Source organism: Macaca mulatta, chromosome 14, assembly GCF_049350105.2.
Source record: "Macaca mulatta isolate MMU2019108-1 chromosome 14, T2T-MMU8v2.0, whole genome shotgun sequence".
NCBI classification, from domain to species: domain Eukaryota; kingdom Metazoa; phylum Chordata; class Mammalia; order Primates; family Cercopithecidae; genus Macaca; species Macaca mulatta.
In genome coordinates, this window is record NC_133419.1 from 132,134,608 (window position 1) to 132,159,706 (window position 25,099).

The 25,099-nt window shown below is 44.8% G+C and overlaps 1 protein-coding gene across 7 annotated transcripts in view; it reads left to right on the top strand.

Moving 5' to 3' along the window:
• Positions 1-25,099, top strand: part of NTM (neurotrimin) — a 966,287-nt gene that overhangs the window by 520,432 nt on the left and 420,756 nt on the right. For 5 of the 7 annotated variants that reach the window (XR_013404437.1, XM_015116137.3, XM_015116141.3 and 2 more), the window contains exon 2: positions 17,260-17,344. Coding sequence is in view for 6 of the 7 variants with exons in the window: in XM_015116137.3 (XP_014971623.1) it covers positions 17,260-17,344 (85 nt within the window). In the remaining variant the exon portion in view is untranslated. Of the gene's footprint in view, positions 1-12,014; positions 16,792-17,259; positions 17,345-25,099 lie in introns of those variants that run through there. The other 2 variants (XM_077964708.1, XM_077964707.1) reach the window with 1 other exon arrangement.

Here is a 25,099-nt window from a genome sequence, read left to right on the forward strand (position 1 = left end):
AAAAATGAAGTGGGCCTGGAAGAGGGCACATGTTTCTTTTTGATGAGGGAGGAATATCTAGTCCTTCTACTGTGTAAAGTGACCTGCATAACTGCAAAAGAGACAGAAGGGTGAATATCTGGCATTTTTAGCTTCTTTTGTGGGAGGCAGGCTTTGCCAGTAGGAAAGAAGGAAGGGGAGAGAAAGGCATTTTATATAGAAGTCAGCATCAAACACCTCTGTGAACAATGGACTTCTGGATAGCAATCTGGTGTTTGTTGGGAAATACTCTGTGAGCACTGGGGGCAGTTGCGCAGCTTCTCTTCAACCGCCAGCTACATGCTTGCCTAATTAGGAGACGCAAGCCAGTGGCTCTGCTGTCCCCACCTCTCCGTGTGTTCAGACTCGGTCTATAAAGTGTTGGCTTAAAGGCACTTTCACCCATACATGGGTCACCCCCACCAACAGATTCACCCTGGATGTGCATATGGCGTCCGCGCTGTGGCCCTTCCACGTAAGAGAGTAAGGGAGTGAAGCCTTGGGAAGATTTACGAGCTCTGCGAAACTGGATGTGGTAAACTATGTGTACGGCAGCTCTGAAAACCGATACTGAACCTCTGCTTGGGGCCTGACAGACATGGAGGCAGTTCTATTGAAACACCAGGCAGAGGGCCTAATGAGAAATCAGTCAGATGCGCCGTGACACTGCCTCACCCACAGGCTTCCATCTGCTTGCACCCTTCGCTTCCAAACAGAGCACCAGTTGTGTTTGTTCAGTGACCAACTGGCCGTCCATTGCCTCACCTCCTCCAGATTGCAAACCACCAGCAGCAGTCCAGGCTCCTCCCCATCAGACCAGAGCAGCCCGGGAAGGTGGTTCATCCTCCTCCCTCTTTCCTGATGCATTTTTCATCATTAAAGGGAAAATGTCATTTTGGTGACAGATATTAGTATGATTGGTGTCAGGAATGAATCTTCCTTTCTCTGTCAGCCTTGCTTCACACAATCCTAAGACAATGTTCTGTTAAAAGGCCACTTCCATTTCCAGCTCCAGCAGTGTGCGAGAAGGGCAGGCTTTGCTGTGATGGATGGCTCCGCCAAGGCTGGCTCTGTGCCAAGGGGTGCAGCTGAAGCTCGACCCTTGCACACCCGGCAAGCCTGGAGAAGCTTCTGGGAAGCTCAAGTCTTATTTCTGGCGGGATTCTGCTGAGAACATATCTTAAAAAGAGAAAACCTGCAGCTCTATTCGGTGATTAGGTTTTAAGAGGTGGAAGATTTGCCATCATCACTGATATATAGAGTCCCATAAATCCAAACACGTTTATTGGAAAGCTGATCTGGAAATGAAGATTTTTATTTTCTGGCAGCAGAAATGTAGGTCAACCTCTCTAGATCTTTTCCAGGTGCAGACCTGGACCTTGCATGGACTGGAAGTAACCATACATTCCACCCCTACAGTGTGCCTCATCTGACACTCTGCACACTACAACCCATAAGGACTCATTTACAGCTGTTTTCTCGCACATGAAATAGAGGTAATAGTACCTAGACTACCTTTCTTAATCACTGAGAGGTCATTTCATTTCAATGAATATTTATTGAACTCATGCTCAGGGTCATATATTTTGCTCAGTGTTGGGCAGGTACAAAAATGAATGAGAAAGGGCAACTGCCTTCAGAGAGCTTACAACCTAGTTGGTGAGATCAGACAAATCTACAGTTCATTACAATGCAGATACACATACACACATTTACAGAGTTCTAGACTGTGAAAGATACACACACACACACACACACACACACACACACACACACACACACACATTTCCTTTAAATATTTTGATTTCAACCGGTAGAAAAGAGAGGCATGGGAAGCATTGGTTAAATGGATGTTTCATGGAGGAAATGGAATCTGAACTGGTTCTTGAAACCTGAATAGGATTTAGAAAGCTGTGGATGGAAGGAGGGCATCTTGGCAGAGCAAAAGTCTGAGCATCTACATAGTTTGTGATATGCAGGGCAACTTTCCAAGAAGAATATCTAGTCTAGGTTGACTGGGTCCTAGGATGTTACATGAGTGCAAAAATGGGGCCACCACAGAGACTAACACTATTTAATTAACGTGGGATACTTCCTGACTGTCAATCTTAAGCGTCGGGTCTTTATGTCATAGGAATGGGGAGCCACTGAAACTTCCTACCTAGGTCAAGGACATTATCAGATCCTTGCCTGAGAAAGATAAAGCTGGTTTCTCTGTGTGAAATGCTGTAGATTTGCTATTCTCAACTTTTTCTAACACAAAAATCATTTAAAATATTTTTAATACCCTCATTACTGTGCAGAAGATAAGTTCATAGATAACATATAATGCCTATCCACGTACTTCAGAAAATGACCTATCTAAAGCCTGACTGAATCTGAAGGAGAAATAAATAGAAAATGATTGATAATAATATAAATGTAAAATAAATATTTGGATACAACTGCACCATAGGATATAATGAAGTATGGATGCGTCTATACACAGAATCACCATGAATGTGACAGCTAAGCGACAGTAGAGACTGATACAAGGATGTAGAATTAATTGATGACTCAACATGATGAGAAACATTCCCATTGAGTATGTGATTTTTCAGACTAGTGAACGCTTCTTGGTAAAGATGTGAACAAATCACACACAGTCTTTCTTCGACTTGCAGGATAGTTGCATTCCTGGAGAATTAGTGAACATTAAAACCTGGCAAGAATATCTGCGTTTATATGTCAAATGGAGCACATTTTAGGCTTAGATTTTTAAAAGAAAAAGGTTTCACTCACCTAAATGTCTGGCAGGCATTTGACGTCCGTGGCGGAGTAGCCATGCCTTGCCGAGTCTCTGATCTCTGCGGCCTCTGTACGGTAAATGGCAGCAGTACCTCTCCAATTATGGTGCTAACCAATATCCACTCGATCTTCCACTCCCACCCTGCAAGGAGTGTGCCCTGCCCCGGTTAAGAAGCACTGATTCAGGAGAGGCAGGGTTGGAGGCAGAGAGATGAGTTAGGATTTAATTAAAATAGTAGAGAGAGAGGGAAAAGAAAAAAAGCAAGAGATCCTTGGTGGTAGCATTGGGGAGCGGCAAGAAGGAAAAAAATTAAGAGGCACTGATCTACCAGTGAGCAAAGGGTTGGCAATGCCCTTGGTAAAGTTTACAGCACTGTGCAAATATTGTTGCAGTTGGAGTTAAATGTCATCACACTCACTGCACGGAAATGGTATCTGAAGCACTGAAAAGGTGCAATGACTTTTGCAAAGACACAGAACAGGTCAGGAATTGCATTAGACATCCAATGCCTTAGACCGACACTTTTACTGTAATTACTGATGCAAAGGAGCTTCTACTCAGCATGGGGAATTATAAGCAGACAACTTGAGTAGAGCAAATATAAAGGTAGAAATAACTTCTGAAAATAGTCAAATTCCAAGTATTCTATTTATCACCTCTTGATGGAACACCTGGAAAACTCCAGGATTCCAAAGAAAGACCAATATTCCACAATCCATCCACTTTTTTGTTTGCTCATACCTCTAAATATTCATCAGTAACATTTGAGACAAAGGAAAGAGATAATTACGAGGGGAGAGTTTTTAAAAGATATTAAAGGTTAACAGAATTCTTGGCATTTGTGTCGTGTCAATTTCCATGTAATTATGCTCAATTCCCAGAATTCAGTGTCAGTTGTGCCTGTTAATGCTTAAAGATGATATCCTTGGAAAATAATTTATAAGATCGTTTCTCAAAATTTTCAGATTCAAACCAAGCACCCTGGCTAATAGGCTGATTATTATTAATGTTATTCTTGGGTGGAGAGTGCTAGGAGGTCGTAAGTTGGATGTTGGGATCAAAGTGGATTTGTTATGAGAGTGTGGTTAGCTATCTCTCCTAAAAGCAAAATGACTGTGCTCGAAATGTTTATACAACCTGATTTACAAACCTTTTCTATTTTTGTTTGATAAATAAGAAGAATGTGGGAAATCACCCCCGTTCTCTGGAATATGACTGCCTCTTAGAAGGAGGAAGGGGGTCTCGTGCTGATGTCTGCCTGTGGGGAGGTAGGACCAACTGGCCTTGTGGGAAACATTGAGATGCACAGGTCTAGATATTTTTTACATGTTTATTCATTCATTCATTCATTCATTCATTCATTCTTCTCCCATTTATCATTGAATGTATTCTACCTGTTCTTTGCTGAGATCGAGTGATTATAAATAAGGCACTGTCCCCTTTTCTGTTCTCTTGAAATTGTGTACATTCCCTTTGTAGTACTGACTCCAATTGTAATTCATTGATTATCTGTGCAATTACTTCTAACATTCATCTATTCTAGCAGTCTGTAGCCATGGAGGTTGGATACCAAGGATATGACAGTCCCTGATGTAACATGTCACCTACCCTAGGACATGCTTGTTGAATAAATGTGAGAAGGGTGTTCTCATCCCAGCTGAGCAATCAAAAAAATCTTTTCAACTAACTTACTCTGATCTTGATTTGGGAGAACATTTTCTAAAGCCCGTCCGGTCTTGGCCTACCATGTTTTTCAATCTCTGGGGCTCTGTGCATTTATGCATCTGTGTCTTCAGGAAATGAAATTGAAAAATAATATAGTTTCCCCCACCTTCTGTTGAGGCCAATCCTGTGGAGCACAAAGTCGAGAACTCAGGCTCATGCATTACCTATTGTTTGGGATGATTGCTGTCACACTTCTCTTCCACTGGAGTGAAATACAAAAAACTCCATGGAAAACCAGTTGCTTCCCATCATGCCCTAGAAAGTAGGCTGACACAGGGACGCATTGAGGTGGCGAGAAAGAGCTAAGACTCAGAGTTTAGAGACGTATATCGTAATCCAGCTCTTCCAGTTGCTAGAAGTCGAACTTTCGGAATGAGGGAGCCAAGCAAAGTGAAGGATGTGTCCAAGGTAAATTCAGAGGCAATGTACAAGACACAAGTGAGTGCACAGAGGATCAGGGGTCCCCAGCCCAGTGAAGAGTGAAAGTCGAGGTCATTCAGGGAGGAAACAGCCAAGCATGTGAAGGATTGGAAAGCAAGGCAGGCCAACTAACCATGCCTAAGGGGAGCTATTCTCCTCCTCAGGATGCATTTCCACATAAATCAGGCACACACTTTTCATAGTATTTTTTAAAATGCCTTTACCAAGTGTACATAAACATTCTACAAGGAGTTGTATCATAAGGTAGGTATGTGTATTACAGGGGTGGGATAGGGGTGAGATAAGTATAATTCAAGTATCCCCAGCCAGGCAGAAAATGGAATTACTGGGTAGATGGGAACATGACATTAGAAAGGTCACACTGGGTCACATAAATTCAGATGTCCTAGTTACCTGCTTTGGACAGTGGCAATTTTACATGAAAGCCATCAGACGCCTCTAACCTAATAAACGGTATGGGTATATCACCCATTAGTTTATTCAAACCTTCTCATATCCTATTTAGAGATTATTTTTGTCTGTATAAGTTTTATTCAGATATACTTGTTTTTATCCTTTAACTACTGTCTTGATTTCTTAGAGTTTTTAAATTTTATTTTAGCTGGAGTTTGGTCATTAAGTGTGTGTCCACTCTATCCTTATACATCGTGAATACCAAATGTCATCATCAATTTCATGTTCCTCGTTTGTAGAGATTTGGAAGTCCCTACAAAACAAATTATTTCAATTTTTGAATTTTCCCCACCTGTGCTGGTCACGTAAATACAACAAATATTTATCAAAACCTATTATGTTCCAGGCATTGTGTTAGGCTTCAGGAATGTAACAGAGAAAAAGACAGAAATTAGACCATTACATGTATTCTGAAAGTTATGCGAGGCACTGATGGTAGTGGGCATATGCCAAGTCCAGTGGACAGCATAGTGAGACCTTCAGGAGCCAATCAGAACCAAGAAGGGTGAAGACAACTCAGCCTGAGAACATGGGGACTGCATCCTTTGCAGGAAGTGGAACATGCAAAGTCCCTCAACTGAGAAAGAAGAACCTCTGAGGAATTGTAGTTGTAATACTATAAAACAAAACCTGACGTGGTTCCAAAAGGGAAGAAGAAGTAGTTGCTAAAGCTGAAAATACACAAATGCCACATCCTGAGGGCTCAGAAACCACAGAAAGGACTTGGGGCTTTATTCAAATTGCAGTATGGAGCCACCAAAGATTTAATCGGGACAGTGACAAGGTCAGATTTCAGGAAATCTTCCTTTCAATGTGGAGACTGAAACAGAGCTGGCAAGAGCTGAAGGAGGACATCCACATAAGATGAATTTCAGGAATCCAGATAAGAAAATAAGGAGATCTTGGCTTGGGCCAGGCAAGGCAGTGGAGGTTGAGAAAGGCGGATGGATATAAAATATATTTTGGAGGAAGAACCCAGGAAGAAGAGTGAGAGAGAGAGACAGATTGGGTTATGAGGGGCAGCAATAAGACAGAAGAGATTAAAAGTGACTCAGTTTCTGACTTCAGCGATTGGTTGCATGAAGTTTATTATTTGTGAGCTACAATGATAACTACTCTAAGCAATACTAGGATAATTTTTATGGGACAATTTTGTGTAAAAATAACATTTCTTTCTCTGTTTCTATTTTTTCTAATACCCTTTTATTGTTTTTCATAAAAATATTTGGGCCAACACTTGTTTTTTGGTAAAAATTCCTGATATCTGCAGAAAATAATCTATAGTATCATGCTCCAATATGCGCTGTAAGGATCATAGCTTGGGAACTGCTAGCCATCACTGATTCCAAGATTACTTTCCTGGGTTGTAAAAGAATAATCAGTAGCAACCATTTGTGGAGTTGGTACTACAGCCCAGGTACTTCACTGGTACTTTACATAAATTATTTCATTTAACCCTCACAGCAAATATAAGAGGTAGGTATTATTCCTTTTTAATAGAGGAGAAAAATGAGACTCTGACAGGTAAGAACATTTTCCAAGGTCAGGCTGGTAATTTGTGGAACGTGGACACAAAGTCAAAGCCATTAACTCCAGCATTCATGCCGGATCCCTTCCACATCACTGTCTCTTCATTGACTGCCTCTATGCCAGCAACTTATATGCATACTTTAGATTATTTTTTCTAAAGTATCTTCCATTATATTTGGCCACTTTTCCACATATCCAAATAACTTTCTGGATTATTTGCAGCTCATCCATGTCAGCTGAAGATTTAATTACTTAAAGGAACCTAATGTCTTCTGCAAACTTGGGAGAGTTCTCTATGAATTCCCTTTGACAGACCATTGGTAAAAATATTAAATTTGATTTGTCCTAGCAACTGTCCCTTGGGGAATCTAGTATTAATACTTCCCCATATAGAAACATGTCAATCTACCCTTGATTTAGATCTTAGCTTTAAGCAACTCTCTGCCTTTGAAAAAAAAAAAGATAGTCTTCTCATCATGCGCTTTTCTAAAAGGTATCTGTGATCCTGACACCTTGTCAAAACTGTTGTGAAAGCCAAGGTAGATTATTTCCTGTGTTGTGGTTTATTCACATGCATGCTGACAACATTTTCCAAATTCTGCCTCCCTCAGGTTCAAAGCTACCTGAACAGCACATAAGTTCACTTTCCTAAGACACTCACAAGTGGCTCCTTTCTCACAACCTGCAGCATTCACTGGTAGTTTTGTGGTAAGCTAGAGAAGGAAAGCATACCAAAGCTTTAGGGAAATCATTTCTTTCTGGGAGGTACTGCCCATGTCAACCCCAGGTTGGGAAAGAAGCACACGGCTGTGATGCCTCAAGGGCAACCTCAATTACCTTATTTAGAAAGGCCCTGAACTCATGATGGTAACGCATACAGGTGGACCAACAAGGTGAAAGTCACAGTGATTCACAAGCATATAGAAATGCATTTTATTACTTCTTTGTAAGAGTCAATAAGTTTGGCAGAGTCAATAAAGTAAAGATGCTTTAAATTGAAGAAGAAAAAAAGAAGTGGATAGTTTGGGTGTTAGTTTAGCTAGAAATACAAAGAAACTTGACTTCTAGGGCAGTACAAATTCAAGCCTTCCACGAGCAAACAGTTGAGAGCATGTTTATCTTCTTAAAATGTGTGGGTGCCTTCTCACCACTTCACCTACTCCTCATTGGTGCTTTGTCCCCTCCGTACCACCATTCCTGTCCCAGAGCCTGCAGAGCAAACAGTGAACATTTATACATCAAACTCGGTAAACTAAACATTTAGGAACCTTAGAGTGAATGATTTTAGTCTCATCTAGTTCCCACTTCCCCGAGGAAAGTTCAGATTTTGTGCAGCCTTGATGCGTTGGTTGGAAGTTAACTCAGTTTGAACACTAACCCATCTAATTAGGTGTTTGTTTGAAATCCACGTCTCAGTAGTCAACTGATCTGATGAAACCGCTGTGGTGTGTCTGTATATGTTTGGTGTGGAAATGTAAATGGGTTACAATCCCAGCAAAATAACGTCACAGAAGTTCAGCCAGGTCTACATTTCTAATAAAAAATATTGATTGATTTCAGGGATAGCAAAGATCAGTTCTACCCAATTACACTCTTGCTGCCCCTTCTAAAGCAGCGTGACTCAGGAATTATTTCACGGCACTTAGCCTTTTATATACAACTGCTATTATAAAATGTTCTTTGTGACACATAAAATTATATGTATGTATATGTATCCGTGTGTGTACAGAATATGCTATGAACATATGCCTAAATGGCTTATTTAAGAAACTCAGGGGAGACTGAGATAAAACACAGCAGAATGAGTCTAAAACATGAGGCCCAGAAGAAACAAACACTAACAGAAAGGAGAGAGAATCCAAATAAAAAGAAAAGGGGGAAAGAGGTAGATACAGTAAACAGAGAAAATCCCTTACTGGAGAGAAGAAAAAAAAAATAGGGCCACAGAAAGTTAAATGACAGAGAGTGTGCAACTAGTCCCATAGACCTCTAAAGCTCTTCTGACCCGGATATTCCAATAGTCTAGTCCTGGAAGGAGGGTTTAAATATTCTCTTTATGGCTGGATGCCTAGCATAGAATGTATCTAGACAGCCATGTCCCAGCTAGGCTTTAGGGGAAGATTCCCAAATGGGCAATTAATTTAGATTTAATAGGACAGTTACTGTAAGTTTAAATAAATGCCAGTTAAATATTAACAGCATATTTATTGAAGATTAACATTGCTGGTTGCATTGTGGGATTTTCTTTTCCTTAAAGAAACCCTTTATCGGAAGACTTTTAATCATCTTGACTCTTCCATCGCTTGCCTCAGATCCAGGGCAGCTCATTAATTACTTTGTACAACAGTTTTCTACATTCTGAAGTGGTTACCTAGATGAATGGGAAGAATGGAAGGCCATATAAGAAGGGCTATTTCTGTGCAGGAAGGACTGATGAGTGAATTTGATAAGAGTATTGAGAAGCATTATAATCCTAGACTATTAGAGTTGGAAACATTCTAGGAAGCCAGCTCATCTAAACTCCTCATTTAGAAGGCAAGAGGAAGAGAGCAGAGCTATTCCACTCAGCTGGTAAGGGGCAGACTTGGGGTTGGAATTCCAGACCCTGGATCCCACACTCTTACTAAGCTGTCACCGTACTCTGAAATTGTTCCTTTAATTCTGCAAAAGTGCGTCAACTCGTTTGAGTGAATTTGTCATTAGACCTTCTCAGTGACCCACAGATCATGAAGATTTTGTTTGTTTTTTGACAAACGAAGGAGCTAAAAATTCAAAAACAAACCGTGACTTATCTAAGGTGATAAAACAACAGGCTGAGTTGAAACTAGAATTCAGGTCTTCTGGTTTACAAAATGTATTTGCACAAATGTCACCTCCAATAAAAAGTACAGTTGGACCCATATGTTATTATGCAAATTCTTATGTCATTAAAATTTACTTTGTCTGCTGTTGTTCTTGGATGGGGAACAAGAAACAAAACCTCTAAAGAAAATGAAGGGAAAAGGTCAAACAGAGACAGAAGTTCTAGGTGATTGTTTAGGGAGAATGGAGGACAGGGGTAGAAGTAAGCCAAGTTCCTCTGACAGTGAACTTGGGGTTTTAAACTCCAAATTTGTACTTGATAAAATTGCCATTCCTAGGGCTGTTTCTGTTTGAGAAGCCACTTCCCTACTCTGGCTGGGCTCAGGAATGAATGTCTCCAGGTAACTCTTCCACAGAGGCTACAATGCCAATCCCTGAATGTAGGAATTAGGAAAGATGAGGCAGGCCCAAGATGTTCTTATCTAGTGATTCATTTAAGATGGAGACCTGAGTGTGCTGGGCCTTGCATGGTTGAAGAAGCTTTGGATTCAGCCATCGGGCACATGGGAGCAATGAAGGGCTTAAAGGCTCTTGGAAGGAGGTCAGACATTGTGGCTCACTTTATAATGGGATGGAGGTGTCCTGCCTTTTTGTCAGGTGGATTGGCTACTTTTCTGTTGTACTTTCAAAGTTCCCAGGCTGCTACTGAAAGAGAAAGCTGTCTCCTCTTTTGCAAGCACAGGCTGTTTCCCACAGGCCTAGAGAACAGAGGCCTGACAGTGGGCTGGGAGCTGGGGGCCACAGCTCTTCCTGCTGTGGGTGGTCTAGAGGCTGTGCTACTTCCTCCTCTAACTACATCTCAGCATGACGTTCCTGCTCTGTCCCCCTTATGCTGTGAACTCTAAGAGCATTCCCAGGGCCTGCACTCAGCAGTCTGCTCCTGGGTTCTCCGCATGAATGTCACCTGTAGGCTGACTCAGAATGAGGGAAGCACAGCCAATGGCAGCTCCTACCAGTCCCAGCGTGAGAAGCCTGCGAGCAGCCAGGCCTGTGCTAAACTCTTTGCAGCTACTCCCTCATCTCATCCTCACAGCAGTACTGAGCAGTAGTTAACCATGAGGACCACTATTTTACAGATTAGGTTAGGGCATGTCCCCAAGGTCCCACAGCTAGTAACGGAGAGAGTGAATATTTGACTTCTGGTCTGAGTCTAAAACCCAAGGTCACGGTCCTTCTTATTGGATAAATATGTACTGAATAAATCTGTGACTGCGTGAACACAGAACATTGATGGCATTAGAGGTTTTCAGCGAGACACAGAGCACTCCCGAGGTGCCCATCCTTAGTTTGTGTGAACACCGTCTGAGGCTGTTGAGGCAGTTTCTGCTCATGCTCCTTCCCGTCTTGGGTCGTGTAGCGTCTGTGCCGTCTTCTGCCACCCACGAGATTCCTGCCCATGCTTGCCCATCCCTTCATCTCCCCCTCACTGTTAAGTCCAGTTTAATGTCATTTCCTTAGGGAAAAGTTTCCTGATCTTCCAGACATGATGAGAATCTCCTATCCTTTCCTTTTTTTTTTTTTTTTTTGCTCACAGCATTCATCACAATTGTATCCACTATTTCATAAAATTCTTTGCTGAATGTCCGTCTCCCCTGCTGGAAGTGCACTTTATGCAGGGGAGGTCCACGTTACTTTTGTCTCTGTCTCTCCCATTCGTTGCTTTCACTGACCCTGTTGAGTTGATGAAGGGCTTCCCAATATTTAGAAGTTCTTCAGAGCACCCCACCCCTCCTAATGCCCCTTTCAATAAAGCTAGAGAACCAAGATTGTGCCTGGGAATCCGGACAAGCGTAATGAGACAAATTGCTTCCCACAGGCTAGGGAAACCTCAGCTTTTTTGTCTCAGCAATGAGAAAGTTCTCAAGGGCTTATAGGGGAGTGCAGGATGGAGTTCATTTAATTTTCATGAATGTTAATAGAAATAAAACCACTGACAAACCCAATAGCACTAGACCACATGCAACTCAAGGGCAGGGGGCATGTCTTTATTTTTGTACCTCTCAACACAGTTCCTGATATACATGAGGAACTCAAAATCCGTTTGCTGGTTTATTAACTAATTTGAGTTCAACCAAATAATTATATACCCAAAGTGATTCTGGGCAGTCGCAGTAAACTCTCCTCTGTGTGTCTCTCTCTTGGCCACAGATGATGCAGCGGCAGGAGTTATTGTATTGGTTAGCTCTTAAATATTGTTCTTACCTGACAGGTGGAGTAGAAAGAACCCTGGTGTAGGAGTCAGGAGTTCTGAGTTCCAGTCTGGATTGGTCAGTGTATAAACTTTATGCTCCTGCGATCACTCCTCCTCCCTCCTGGGGCTCAGTCCTTCACTTAAGACATGAATGGATTATACTAAAGATCTTCCAAGGTCCCTTCTGAATGTGTCATTCTGTGATGTTATGAGTCCAGGGTCTTATTATGACCCAAAACTTAGACAAAAAGGAAAGACTCTGCCCCAAAGACCCCTGGTTCTCAGGCTGTCCCCTTTGGGCACCTGCCTTTCGCTGCATCGGCACTTTGATTTTGGCTTGTTCATCCTGTTCCCCCTGACTTTTCTGTCTCCCTCCGATTGTTCTACCCACCACCTCTCTGCTTTATGCATCTCTTATAAAGTTTTATGGGTTTAAAGTCCATAGATAGCCTCACCTTTGCCATTCCTTCATATCCTCCTTCTCAATTCTCTCTATCTGTGACCTCTTTTCTCTCCCTGGAGCACTCTTCCCCTTTTCAAGTTGCCCCTTTGCTCTTTCTGCTGAAATCCTAACATGCTGGACTATAGCCCAGATGAACCATGATTTTATTTTGATCCTGTATTCATAGAGGAGCAAAAAATAGCATATATTTTTCCAGTTCCCAGCCCTTCCCTACTGCCCTCGAGGCATCTCTTTATCCAGATTTATGCCTCCTTTTCTGATTAAATCTTCCAGTATCTATTTGATGTCACACCACTCTCTAACTGCCCTGCATTTCCCATCTTCTTGCCTGCACTCCTATGTGAGATCTCCACCAGGAGAGGGGAGCCTTTAGCCTTTTTAGACAAGGAGAAGCAGAGCTGGCATTTGTTAAGCTAGTGCTCCTCTTTTGGTCTCTTGTGTGTATGGAATAGTGACAGCTCTTTAGCTGGTCCCAGCTTGCTCTGGGTAACATGGAGTAAAACAGAAACAACAGCTAATTTCTCTTTCATTGGGAGTTCTTCTCTATTCCAGCCCTGCTTCAGTGTACAGATGCCAGGGTTGCCTGAAGCCTCCATCTACTGCTTCCTCACCTGCCTGCCAACCGTCCAGAGTCGGCATGGCAGGCTCTTCCCTCCTCCCTCCTTTGCAGTCCCAGGATTATTAAAGGGAATATGATTGTTTCCTTTTGCTCAGGGAGTGTGGATGTGTGTACATGTTTGTGAGCTTGAAAGGCATTGTCCTATAGATATTTTTATAACCTGAAGCAATTACAGCTGTCAGCACAGAGACAAGCTGTGACAAGTTGATTTATGTGTACAGTATATGTGTATGCAAGAAGGAAGGGAGGAAGGAGAGGGAGATGGTGGGAAAGAGGGTGGAAGTGGGCGCTCGTTAGGAATCTGCTTTCAAGGAGGCAGAAAGGAAGTTGTTTCTCTAAAGAACACAAATAATGAAATTGCTTTGAATGTCATCCCTTTTCATTAACTCAGATATGCTGAGAAAAATAAAATAAATCCAGCAGTTTTTATGAAGCAGGAGACAGGATATAAGATAAGCCACTAAGTGTTGGTTATATTTAGGGATTAAGGGCTGGGAAGTGAGTTGACATATGATTTTGATCTTCATCCTTTCAAACCACTTCAATAGCCGGTTTGAATAAAATGGATTTTGTCTTGTTAATTATGTGGGCATCTCTGACCTTTCACCACTTTCTAAACTTCTATGTTTGAATAAAGTTTGGATCCCTGGGCCCACGAAGCAGGTATGAGGTTGCAAGTGCCTTTTCTTTGTCCTCCCTGTGAGTTACCTGAGCTCGGCTGGGTTTTCTGCTGCAACTGCTGGATTGCTCAGCTTAGCACTCTCCCTTCACGGGCAGAGAGAAAGGTGGTTTGATTGTCTTAGATCAACTGCATGCAGACTGGTAGCAACCAAACATGTCAAAGAGCCTGTACGAAGAATTATTTTCCTGCCCAGACATACTAATGAAGCAATGGCAGGAAAATGTATTAATAAAGCATCTTCCATCTTAAATGGATTTCTAAGTATTTTCCTGTAGAGTTAATCATGTATGTAGGCCCCTCGGGAAAGCCTGTTGTTGTCATTATCCACATCCCTAGATGCAAAAACTAATGCTCATTTGTACCTACCTGAAAATTGGATGCAAGAGCCAGGATTAGCATTTACCATGAAAGGAATCATCCCTGCCATTCTCAGGCCTGGAGGGAAATGACTCTAAAGCTCAGAATGAGCCCCTGTCCTTTCCCCATGACGGGCATTTGTTTCCACTTGTTGTGGTGAGGATGTGTTTAAGAAGAGGGGTTGGGGGGGGAGTATGAGCGATGGTTGAAGTGAATGGATGAATTATTAGAGGTGACCCCTTGGCTTGTGGAGAAGAAGCCCAAATTCAGCAGACTGAAAGTCTGCAAACATCATCTCACAGCTTTAGTGTATCATCATATTTATCTTAACGTGGTGAAGTTATTCAATTTCCTATTTCCACAATTGCCCACTGGAAAATGGAGACACTATAATAGAGTCTTCCAAGAATGAACTAGTGCTAAAATAGGTTAATTTTCCTCCTTTCCTTTCAAAAATACAAACAAAGCTCTTCTGCTCCCCACAGATGTAATTGTTTATTCCTGATGGTAAAGTCATTTATTGCAGCCATAAGTTGACAACTGATAGTTTTGGTGTTATACATCAAATGATCCCCAGTGGCCAAAAGTAGCAGATGAGTTTCCCAGAGAATTTAATATCAGAAAAGTCACCAGAGGAGGGAACAATTGGCCCAATGATGAGTTAATACAAAGTATTTTGAGATATTCACTGTAAAGTCACTTTACTCTTGCTGGCTGAGCACGCTCTAGTCAGCTATGACAATGGAAAGCCAAGCCTTCTTAGTCTTTCTTTGTTACCCAAGAGTGTGGTTTCCATTTCCCCAAAGCCTACTTCTGTCCTATCTCCATAAAATAGTTAGTGTGAGGGAGATTTGATTGGTGAAATGTTTGTGTCCTCTCCAACGTGTTATCTACATGTAAGTGTTTGGTACTGCTCCATGGTTGCCAGAATGAGCCCTTATGGTTATATGACTCAGTTATAATGGTTCAGTCTCTTTCATGCTGGATAGCTTTTTGGAAGAACATTTTTTCTGTTATTTAACAGTTGTTCACAACAACAACAAAAAGCTTCCTGGTTGTGTTTGATAGAAAGTCCAGGGGAAAAACAAAGTCATTGTTGCCTCCTCTCTATCCCCAAGGAGAATGTGGGTCAGGGCTGGAGCCGGGCTCTAGGAATCCCTGCGAAGGGAGCATTATTAATGTCACCACCACTGTGCCTGCTGGGCTGCTCTGTGCTTCCCCCTTGCACAAGGACCAGGCCCAGCCAGGGAAAGGAAACGCAGGCCATTCCCTCAGAGCCGAAGTTAAGGGAGAAATAATAATACAGGCACAGGAGGACCAGCAGCAGCCAGAGAGGAGAAGTGACAGGGACCGAGGCAAATGCAGTCTCTCCCTGGGTTTCAAGAATTTGAGAAACACACCTCTTAAAGATGAAATCAGCTGTGCCAGAGCGTGAGGCCCAGGAAAACTGGGAGTCTGCTGTATAAATACAGCAAGTGGCTCACACTCATCCACCCAAGTGAGCACTTTTGCAGGCCCAGCATGTTTTAATGGCGACAAAACAAGAATAAAGAATGTAAGTGGGTGTCTGAACTTGACCAACATTTTGATGATGCGATTTTTCCAGTTTCGCACACTAAGAGGCTTCTGTGATTTTGGATTTGTTTTTATATATGACAGATCTCTAGAATGGTAGTGTTGAGTCTCTGGGGTTTTGAGCAGCTTTTTGGGGGCTGCTGGGTGGGTGCTGTACTACTGAATAACTATGAGGTTCTTCTAAAACATCCTCCCAACACTCTGAATTTACTCTGAATGCCAACGGAATTAATCTGATCATTTTAAAGGTGCATGTATGCATGCTGCAGGGTGTTCCTTTCCCAGTTAATTAGTTTGTGACCCTTTTTAAGATATCTCAAGTCTGGGGCTGATTAAGGTTGCACGGTAACTTTGCTTTTTTTCCTAATTTGGAAGCGCGTAAATGGTTAAACGCCTGGCCTGGGCTGGGCTGGTGCACAGCCGGGGACCGGCGCGGCGGGGGTTAAGGTGGGCGCCCGCGCCCTGCGCCCCGCGCCCGCCCGCCGGGATGAGAGCGCAATCCGCGCCGCCAGCCCGCCCGCTCGCTCCGAGGCGGCACCGGGAGAAAGTGGCGGTCAGGGATGGAGCTGCTGCCATGACAACCCCGGCGGTCGGGGCCCGCGCGCGTCGGGGCTGCTCCCGGGAGGAAGGCGGCGCGGAGGCCGGGGGCGGCCACTGAGCTTGGCGTCCGCGCGGCTCCGGTGCCGGCTGCGCCGCGCCTTCCCCAGCGAGCTAGCGAGCTAGGGGCCGCCGCGGTCCGCTCCCGCCGCCCGGCCGCTCCTTCCTCTGCCACCGCCGCAGCTCCTGCCCCGCCGAGCCCGGCCGGAGAGCCGCGGCTGCAGCGCGCATTTGGGCTCCGAGGAAGTTGAGCGAGGCGGCTGCCGCAGGATCCCGGGTCCGGATTGAACGAAGCCCGCGCGGCCGTCTCCTCCGCGCGCCACCCCTGCGCCTCCTGCGAGCTCCACTTCCCATCTGCTATTGTTTCCGATTGTTTTCCGGTGGCGAGCCCGGCTCCGAAACTTACAAAGTGTTGGATTCCCCCTGTTGGAACTGAGGGACTGCAGACCGCCTCTGGGTGGCTGGATGAAGCCCACCCCGTCCCCTTCCGGTACCAAAGTGCTTACTCCTCTCCAAAGTGCCATGTCTGAACTGCCACTGGGAAGAAGCGGCTCCTGAGGCGCGCCCACACCTTTCACCTGCCTCGCGCTTCCCCCTCCTCGGCCACCTTCCGGGCCGAAGCCGCAAGGAGGGAGCCCCCTTTGGCCGCCCGCCGTGGAACTGGTTTTCCGAGGCTGGCAAGCCGAGGCTGGATTTGGGGGAGGAATATTAGACTTGGAGGAGTCTGCGCGCTTTTCTCCTCCCCGCGCCTCCCGGTCGCCGCTAGTTCACCGCTCCGTCCCCGCGCTCGCTCCGCACCCCACCCACTTCCTGTGCTCGCCCGGGGGGCGTGTGCCGTGCGGCTGCCGGAGTTCTGGGAAGTTGTGGCTGTCGAGGATGGGGGTCTGTGGGTACCTGTTCCTGCCCTGGAAGTGCCTCGTGGTCGTGTCTCTCAGGCTGCTGTTCCTTGTACCCACAGGAGTGCCCGTGCGCAGCGGAGATGCCACCTTCCCCAAAGCTATGGACAACGTGACGGTCCGGCAGGGGGAGAGCGCCACCCTCAGGTAGGGAGCTGACATTATTCTACGAATTGATGATTTGTATGGGGTGGGGGTAAGGGGCAGGGGTGCAGGTGTGTGCACTGAGTCGTGCCTGGGTTGGCGGAGAGGTCGCTGGTTCCCTGGGCTGCACAATTTATGGCTGTGCTGGGAGCTCTGCCCGGGAATGTGGCATTCATGGGGAAAGGCTCAGGTTCTGGCGGTGAGCTTTTTCCCAAAAACTGGCCTCTGCGGCTCAGGCACTTGTTAAGGGTGAGGGGTGGCTGGACCAGGTGGTCGCTGAGACTGAGGGACTTGTCCCTGGCACTGTCTGTGCCTGAGCCTGGTGGCCGTGGTGACAGGGGGCTTGGAGGGGCTCCCCGTGAGCAGTCTTCTCTGAAGTTAATGAGTCCCAAAGGAGGGGTCTGGCTTGGAGTGAATGCCCCCACTTGCCCATGCCATGGGGCTTTGCCAGCCCTGGCTCCTGCACTCTGGGAGAGCCGCTGTTTTGTCCTGGGTCTGACTGTGCCCGGGCTTTCCTGGGGTGCCCTCATGGCGTGAGCTGGTAAGCAGACAGAGGTGCTTTCTCCTGTCTGAACGTGGCTTTCTGAGGCCCGAGTCATGGAGTCTGATTTGTCCGTGGAAAATGGCATTTACTGTGGTGAACTGTGTTCTGTTCCTGCTGTCCACCAAAACAGTACGTGCAAAACTCGTCTACTGAAGAGAAACTAGGTTTCAGTGTTGGGTTGGGTCCTGATTGGCTTCTGGGGTTAAGGCTTACAGGCACTGGGGGAGGAGGAGAAGAAGAAGAATGTCGGTTATGCTTTGTGTAAGGTAGAATGATTCCATCTCCCTGATTACCTTGCCTGCAGAAATGGTAACTCAATTTCCAGTGTTGATAAACCACACCTCTCATATGAGGGCAACACACTTAATGATTGCAATGGGAAATTTTATTTTCTGGAATTTTATAAGAAAATAAGCATGAGGTAGAAGTTAAGAAGGTTCATGGGAACGATTTCCCTGCCTCTCCTTGGTTTCGTCTGCCCTCTTAAATAAAGTTTTCCAAACTAAGCAACAGAACTAACCACAAGGCAACATGGCAATATTCTTGTCCTTTGCACATGAAGATTTCCGGAAAGATAACCCTGGTGCCATTGCCCACTGTTTTGCCCCTCTGATGACTTCTTCTAGGATTGGGTTGTTTGTGGACTGTATACTTAAGGCAGTATCTATAGGATAGAAAATGGTGAAGAGGAGGCAATGTCAATACAGAGCTGAATTATCAGGATATTGCCAAAGGAAGTGTGTAATTTAGGGACCCATGGAGGGCTACAAACATCCTGTGATCCTTTGTCTAGGGAGAGCTTATCCTCATGGCTCTGGTGAACTCCTAGTTATGTGTTGGCTTATGAGACCCACCTCTTCCACTCTTCTGGGAAAAAATAAAGCAACTAGCTTCCCCCACTCTGAAATGATTGTGTATCTGCTTTAAAAGTGGATTTCAGGGGAGTTACAAATATGCAGTGATTTCAGACTACTTAAATAAAAAACCAAAAATGAATGTCTAAAGCAGTAATAATCAAGGAAATTTAATGTTCTCTGGATGCCCTCTTTGTCCTTAGTCCTTGACTGCAAGGAGGGTCTCCCAGGGACAGAGACATTCTCATATGGGGAACATTTTAGATACAAATGGGATTTTTTTTTTTTTCAAGGAAAAGGTGTGAGGTAGCTCTGTAGAGATTTGAAGATAAATAAACAGGAAGTGGGTCCTGGCAGACAGAGACCCTCTGTCTGAGGCCAGGATCTGGTTTCCAGAGGTAGTCTTCAAGGCTTCTGAAAATCAGGACTGTCCAGAGGGTGGCCGTATTCAGCAGAGGCTGAATCACGGGACAGGCCTGGGTTAGGAGTAGCTTCTTTTTGAAATCGCATTATCATGTACTGGCTGACTTATCTTTCTTTGTCTTCCCTTTCATGCTTCTTTTTTCTCATTCTGCCAGTCCCTTTCTCTGTCTCGTTCAGCACTAATGTTTGTTTGCATTTTCACATGTGCTCTCCACACAGTGGTATTGTTTGGGTATGGATGGAGATGGGAACATGGTGGAGCTTCCTTTCTAGACCCTTGAATTGGCCCCAACCCAGCCAAGTTCCTTCTGGAACATCTCCTGTCATTCTGTGCCAGCCTCAGGGGCTGAATGTCTTCCTGATATGCAAGAGAAAGGCCCTCACAGTGGATGGAGCACTACAGGGCAGGGATTAGATGAGCTAGGGTCTGAGCCACATCAGCCCTTGACCGTGGGCCTGGCCGAGGATGTGAATCAGGCACCAGGTGTAATAACCATTTGGAGGATGCTCAGGCCTCTCAGGATTGCCCTTCTTCTCAGACTCTGATGCACTAGAACAAGGAAGGGCTGCCCTGCTGGGATGGACTTTGGTGGAGTGGAAGTCCCTGAACTCTCAAACACAGGCCTTGCATTTTCTTGTTCTGTGTACAGAGAGGCAAGTAGGAATTTCAGAATGTATTTTGTTTGCATAAAAATTGCTACATTTTCACATAACCTGACTGTAGGTTGCAACAATCTAGTAGTTCAGAGTTCTGAGTTATTTTCTTTTTGCTTTGTATTGTGTGTGTGTAGGGGGACAGAGGACCCTTCCTTCCTTCTTTCCATCTTTCTTTCTTTCTTCTTCCGTTTGTTTTTTTCTTCTTTGGCTAATCATATGACTAAGCGGTAAGGAACCACAGCTAGGGGAGACCAGAGCACCTGTGCTGTGGCCTGGAGGGCCGCCATATCCATCTTCTTATGGGTGATTGGGTGATGGTGGTGATACTTGTAGTTTTCTTCATAACCAGCAGAGGACTTTTTGCTCTAATTTCATTTTATTCTGCTTTGTTCTCACCAACATCATTTTTTGAGGATCTTTTGCAGTCCCTAAAGAATAAATGCTCAGCAGAAGATTCTAATGTGAGGAAACTTTTAAAAAATGTTTTATCTTATCCAAGTAGCTCTAACAATCCTTGTGGAGGTATTGGGAAACCTTTCAATTAGCATAGCATTGACAGCCTGAAAAGAATTACAGTTTACAATCTCCCACTCTTTCTGCCCTCCTGCTGACATTCTGTAGGCATGTTTCTTAAAAGGGTGAGGTAAAACAGAATCTGCAATAATAGTACTATTAGCCAATGTTTATTGAGTGCTTACTATGTGTTAGGGAGTATCTGAGTGTTTTAATAATATCTAACCTATCATTCAGCCTCGTAACATTAACACTTCAATAACAGCCCTATGGTGTAGGAGATATTATTATCCCTCTTTTACAGAGGAGGAAACTGAGGTGTGGAGAGTTTACATCCTTTGATGAGGGTGGCACAGCTAGGAAGCTTGGAAGCCAGACTATGAAGCACTGGTAATAATCATGTTAATGGGATGCATAGTACTATCATTGGTCTGTTACTGTGTGAACATTTTATGTAAACAGTAACATTTAATCCTCACAACTCTCTGAAGTAGACTTAATTATTCCCCGTTAAGACCCAGTGAGGGGGAACTTACCCGAAATGACACAGGCATCCAGTGGCAGGCCAGTATGCTGGCTCAGGACTCTGCTCCTTGACTTTGTACACCAGGCTTCCCAGGACTATTCAGGACCTTTTGAATTCTGTGCTCCTCTCATTCCTCTGTGGCACTTAATGTCTGCCCTATTCATTTTGGCTTAGACCCTGTTTTCCAGTGTTCACTAACTCTCTGTCTTCTTTCTTCCCTTGGGCTGCAGAGCACCTCTTGGAAAGTGAGAATCATGCCTTGTCATGGCATGAGCACTGTGTGCTGGCAGATTCTTACTCAAACAAAATGAATGAAAGCCAAACAGCAATATCCCCCAGCTATATTCAATTTATCTCCTTACCACATTTCTCTATCATTTTATTTCAAATTTCAACTATGGTCAATCAAAAATGTATTGAGTGATTCTTTCAAGAAGGGGACTGTATTAGTCCATTTTCACAGTGCTGATAAAGACACACCCAAGACGGGGTAATTTATAAAGAAAAAGAGGTTTAATGGACTCACAGTTCCACGTGGCTGGGGAGGCCTCACAATCATGGCAGAAGGCAAAAGGCACATTTTACATGGCGGCAGACAAGACAGTGAAAGCCAAGAGAAAGGGGAAACCGTTATAAAATCATCAGATCCTGTGAGACTTATTCACTACCATGATAACAGTGTGGGAAAAACTGCCCTGATGATTCCATTGTCTCCCACTGGGTCCCTCCCACAACACATAGGAGTTATGGGAGCTACAATTCAAGATGAGATTTGGGTGGGGACACAGCCAGACCATATCAGGCACTGAGCTGGGTGTTTGGGTGTGGAAAGGCATATGGCCTGGACTTGGCTTTTGGGGGCTTGGCTCCAACTGAAAAAGCTGGCCATGGAGAAAGAGATCATTGACCTTGTGAGGCAGAGTACACCATGAAAACGTAGGCGATCACGCTGTCTGTGGCTGGAGCAGAGCCCCTCTGTTGGAGCGAAGGCTTTCTGTGGGTTGGCAGGACTTCACTAACTCCTAGCTCCTGGGTGGAAGTGAGCAGACATCAGTGAGGAATTACAGAGCCCCAGATGCCCAACTGCATGGGTGTCATTCACTTAGAGACCTTCACTAAGCATCAACACACCGGTCACTTGGCAGTTTCAATGAATGGTTTCCACGTTTCAGAGATTCCCCAGTTAAGGCAGCAGCTAGTAAAGTACATTATTTCCTGGGGATCACTTGGTAGATGGGCATCAGAGACTGAACTCTGCATTCTGTTGTGCCTCTAGACCATGGGCTTAGCGATTGGATGATGTTGTTTTTCTAGGGTGAGTTAGGAATTGAAGGTCTGAGAAATGTATGCAATTTAGGTTGAGTTTTGATGTGGAACTCCATTGAATCACACAGACTAAATGTGGTTTTGATACTTGAGAGGACCCAGGGAGTCACCCTCTAGATGAAGGAAGCTGTGGCACTTTGCTCATGTCATGTAAAGTGCTTGGAATTTCATTTGATAAGCAAATGGATTCTCTGGTAGTCCCTCCAACTACTCCACAACCTCTTGAGGGCAGAACTATGCCTCCCCCAGGCTTGCCTCCTAATCCGCAGCACATGGCTTGGCCTGTGGAATTTGCTAATAAAATCCAAAGGACTCTCATCCTGCCTTTCCCTTCACTCACTCTGTTGTGGACACCCATAAACACAGCTTATTCCAGCTGCAAAGCATTTCCTCTTGTGGTCCCCGCTGCTGTGAACACCCGTACCCTGATCTTCCCATGGACAGCTGTTTCTTCTCATTTTGGCCTAAGCTCACACAGAATTCCCTCCCTGATGCCTTTCCTGATAGCAAATCAAAATAATCCTCTACCACTACTCTTACCCTGGCATATCGTCCTGCAGTTTTTTTCTTCAGAACAATCATCTCCATCCGAAGTTATCCCATTCATTATTTGGTTATCTGCGTATGGTTTGTCTTTCCCAAAGGGACTGTAAATTCCTTGAGAAGAGATATGCTCTGTCTTGTTAGCACTGTATAAGCAGTGTCTGGCAGATAGAAGGTGTTCAATAAAGTTGTTGCATGAATGACTGCAGGAATGAAGGCCTGAGATCACGTCTTCTCCTCCCCGGAGTCTGTGTCCTTTTTCCTAGATTGTTTTGTGTTGTCCTTGCCTTAGGCATGTTACTTCCTCAGTGTCATTTCTGTCTGGGCAGCTGTGTGAGGCTGCTCTTGTGGAGGTGCTGGGGACAGGTTACAAATACATAGAAGTCATTGAACTTGTGTCTGTCTGTCCAGGCCACAAACGGGGTGTGTTGATTGTCCATTATTTAATATTTGCACCCGTGACACATGCCTTCCTTCTGCTGGGTCACTTCCCCACCCAGTCCTTAAGCCTTTGAAGAAACAATGATATAGTCAACCCTAGAGAAATTAGCATTTTCAAGATAAGGAGGGACACAGAAAAGCGCTCTGCCCGTCCTTTCTCTCTGTTTGTGGAGTGTACTGGCAGTGGCTGTGGCGGTGTAACTATTGATCTGTTGTTTATGAGTTCACCCGTTCAGAATAGCAATGCTACTCAGGAAGCCTGTGCTGCTCCCACTCCGCTGCCCCCTCCCAGGACCGGCCACTGGGCACTCACCTTGGGGCTTGCCAGGCATCCGGCTGGTGTCCTGTGGCTCTGAGGAGAAGGGACAGATGGGACCAAGGAGGAAGGCTCCTGGAAGCACATTCAGCTGTTGAGGAGCCAAAAACTAAAATGGGAAAACTAAAAACTCAACCTAACATGGGGCAGAAGGAGTAGGAGGATGCCAGTTGTCACTGAAAGCCAGAGGAGGCTACAGGGGGCCAGCTCGGTTCTCTAACACCCCTCATCTGAACCACAAGTGCTTTGCAGAAAAATGTCTCCTTTCTCCCTCTTTCAAATGCATAGCATTCTTGAATTTGAATGGATTGCAGAGATCTGGGAGGTCAACCACCTGGTTTTACAGATAGTGGATGTAGTGATAATCAGTCTTGCACAAGGATGCCTTCCAGAAGGGCGAGAGGGCCGGCAGCCAGTACAGTCTCCATCCCCAGGCTGTGAGCCCTCACTTGGGGCTACGCATGCTGAAGGAAAGGCCATGTTTTCCTACTAAGTGCAAAAGCATCCTGCTGACCGTGAATGCTTTCAATGCATTTGGCTGACATTTATCACCGTATTCTCTCCTGACTGCTGGTTTAGTCTGTACCACACCTTGCATTCTTATGCTTTGACTCTCACTCCATGTGGGACAGCTGTTTCCTGCGGGTCAGGTCCTGTGCTGGGCAGTTTACCAGAAGAACCTCATTTAATCCTCACAGGTGCTCCATCAGGTGGACACAATTATTACTCTGATTTTACAGAGCAGGAAACCAAAGTGCTGAGAGGCACAGTGAAGGTATTTTCCCAGCTCGCATACTCAGGTGGGTGCTGAGCCTGGGACTCAGGATGGGTGGTGTCTGACTCCTAGGCAATCCCCCTCTGTTCCATAATGCTGGTCTCGTTCTGTCCCTTCTATTCTTCATTGCCAAGTTCCTCTCCCACTAGAGACCCAGTGAGTTTGGTTGTCCCTCCTGGTCGTGGTGCACAGGAATCCCCTCTCCTGAAGCGTGAGAAACAGGGCCTGGGAGTGTTTAAGGTTTCAGGTCGTCCATGGTGTGGAGACACAGGGACCCAGCTGACCTCTAGAGGTCCCTTCTACTCACAGAATCCTACAATTTCCATAGTTTGTTCAGAGGAAGACTCTTACTCCAGGCTCTTCCGTTCATCTTTGGCTTTAGGTATCAGCAGTCTTCGACTTTCTCACAGGAGGCTAATAATACCATGAACATTTCCACCCACTTCTCTGGAATGTGGTATTGAACCAATCAAGGCAGACACCAATTCCAGGAGGATTCCACAGGCCAGTCAGTGGATCTGGATGCCATAGTACCAGGGGAACAGGAGGGACCAGCTCCAAAGTGCTTCCTTCTTTTCTTAACTACTAATAGGCATCTCTCCTGGGGAATCTCGTAAAAAAAAGATAATTAATGGTAATGGCATATTTGTTCTCTTGGGTTGAAAGTCTCCACTGATGAGTAAAATTGAACATTGTCCTTGTGTTATTTAAGGTCATTTTGCTTCCTCAGGAGTAAGTTGATGGGTTCCCACTGTGTAATAGATAACTAATACTAAATAAATAATAAGTAATACTACCAACATCATTATAGATGGTCAAATAATATTATTTTATATTATT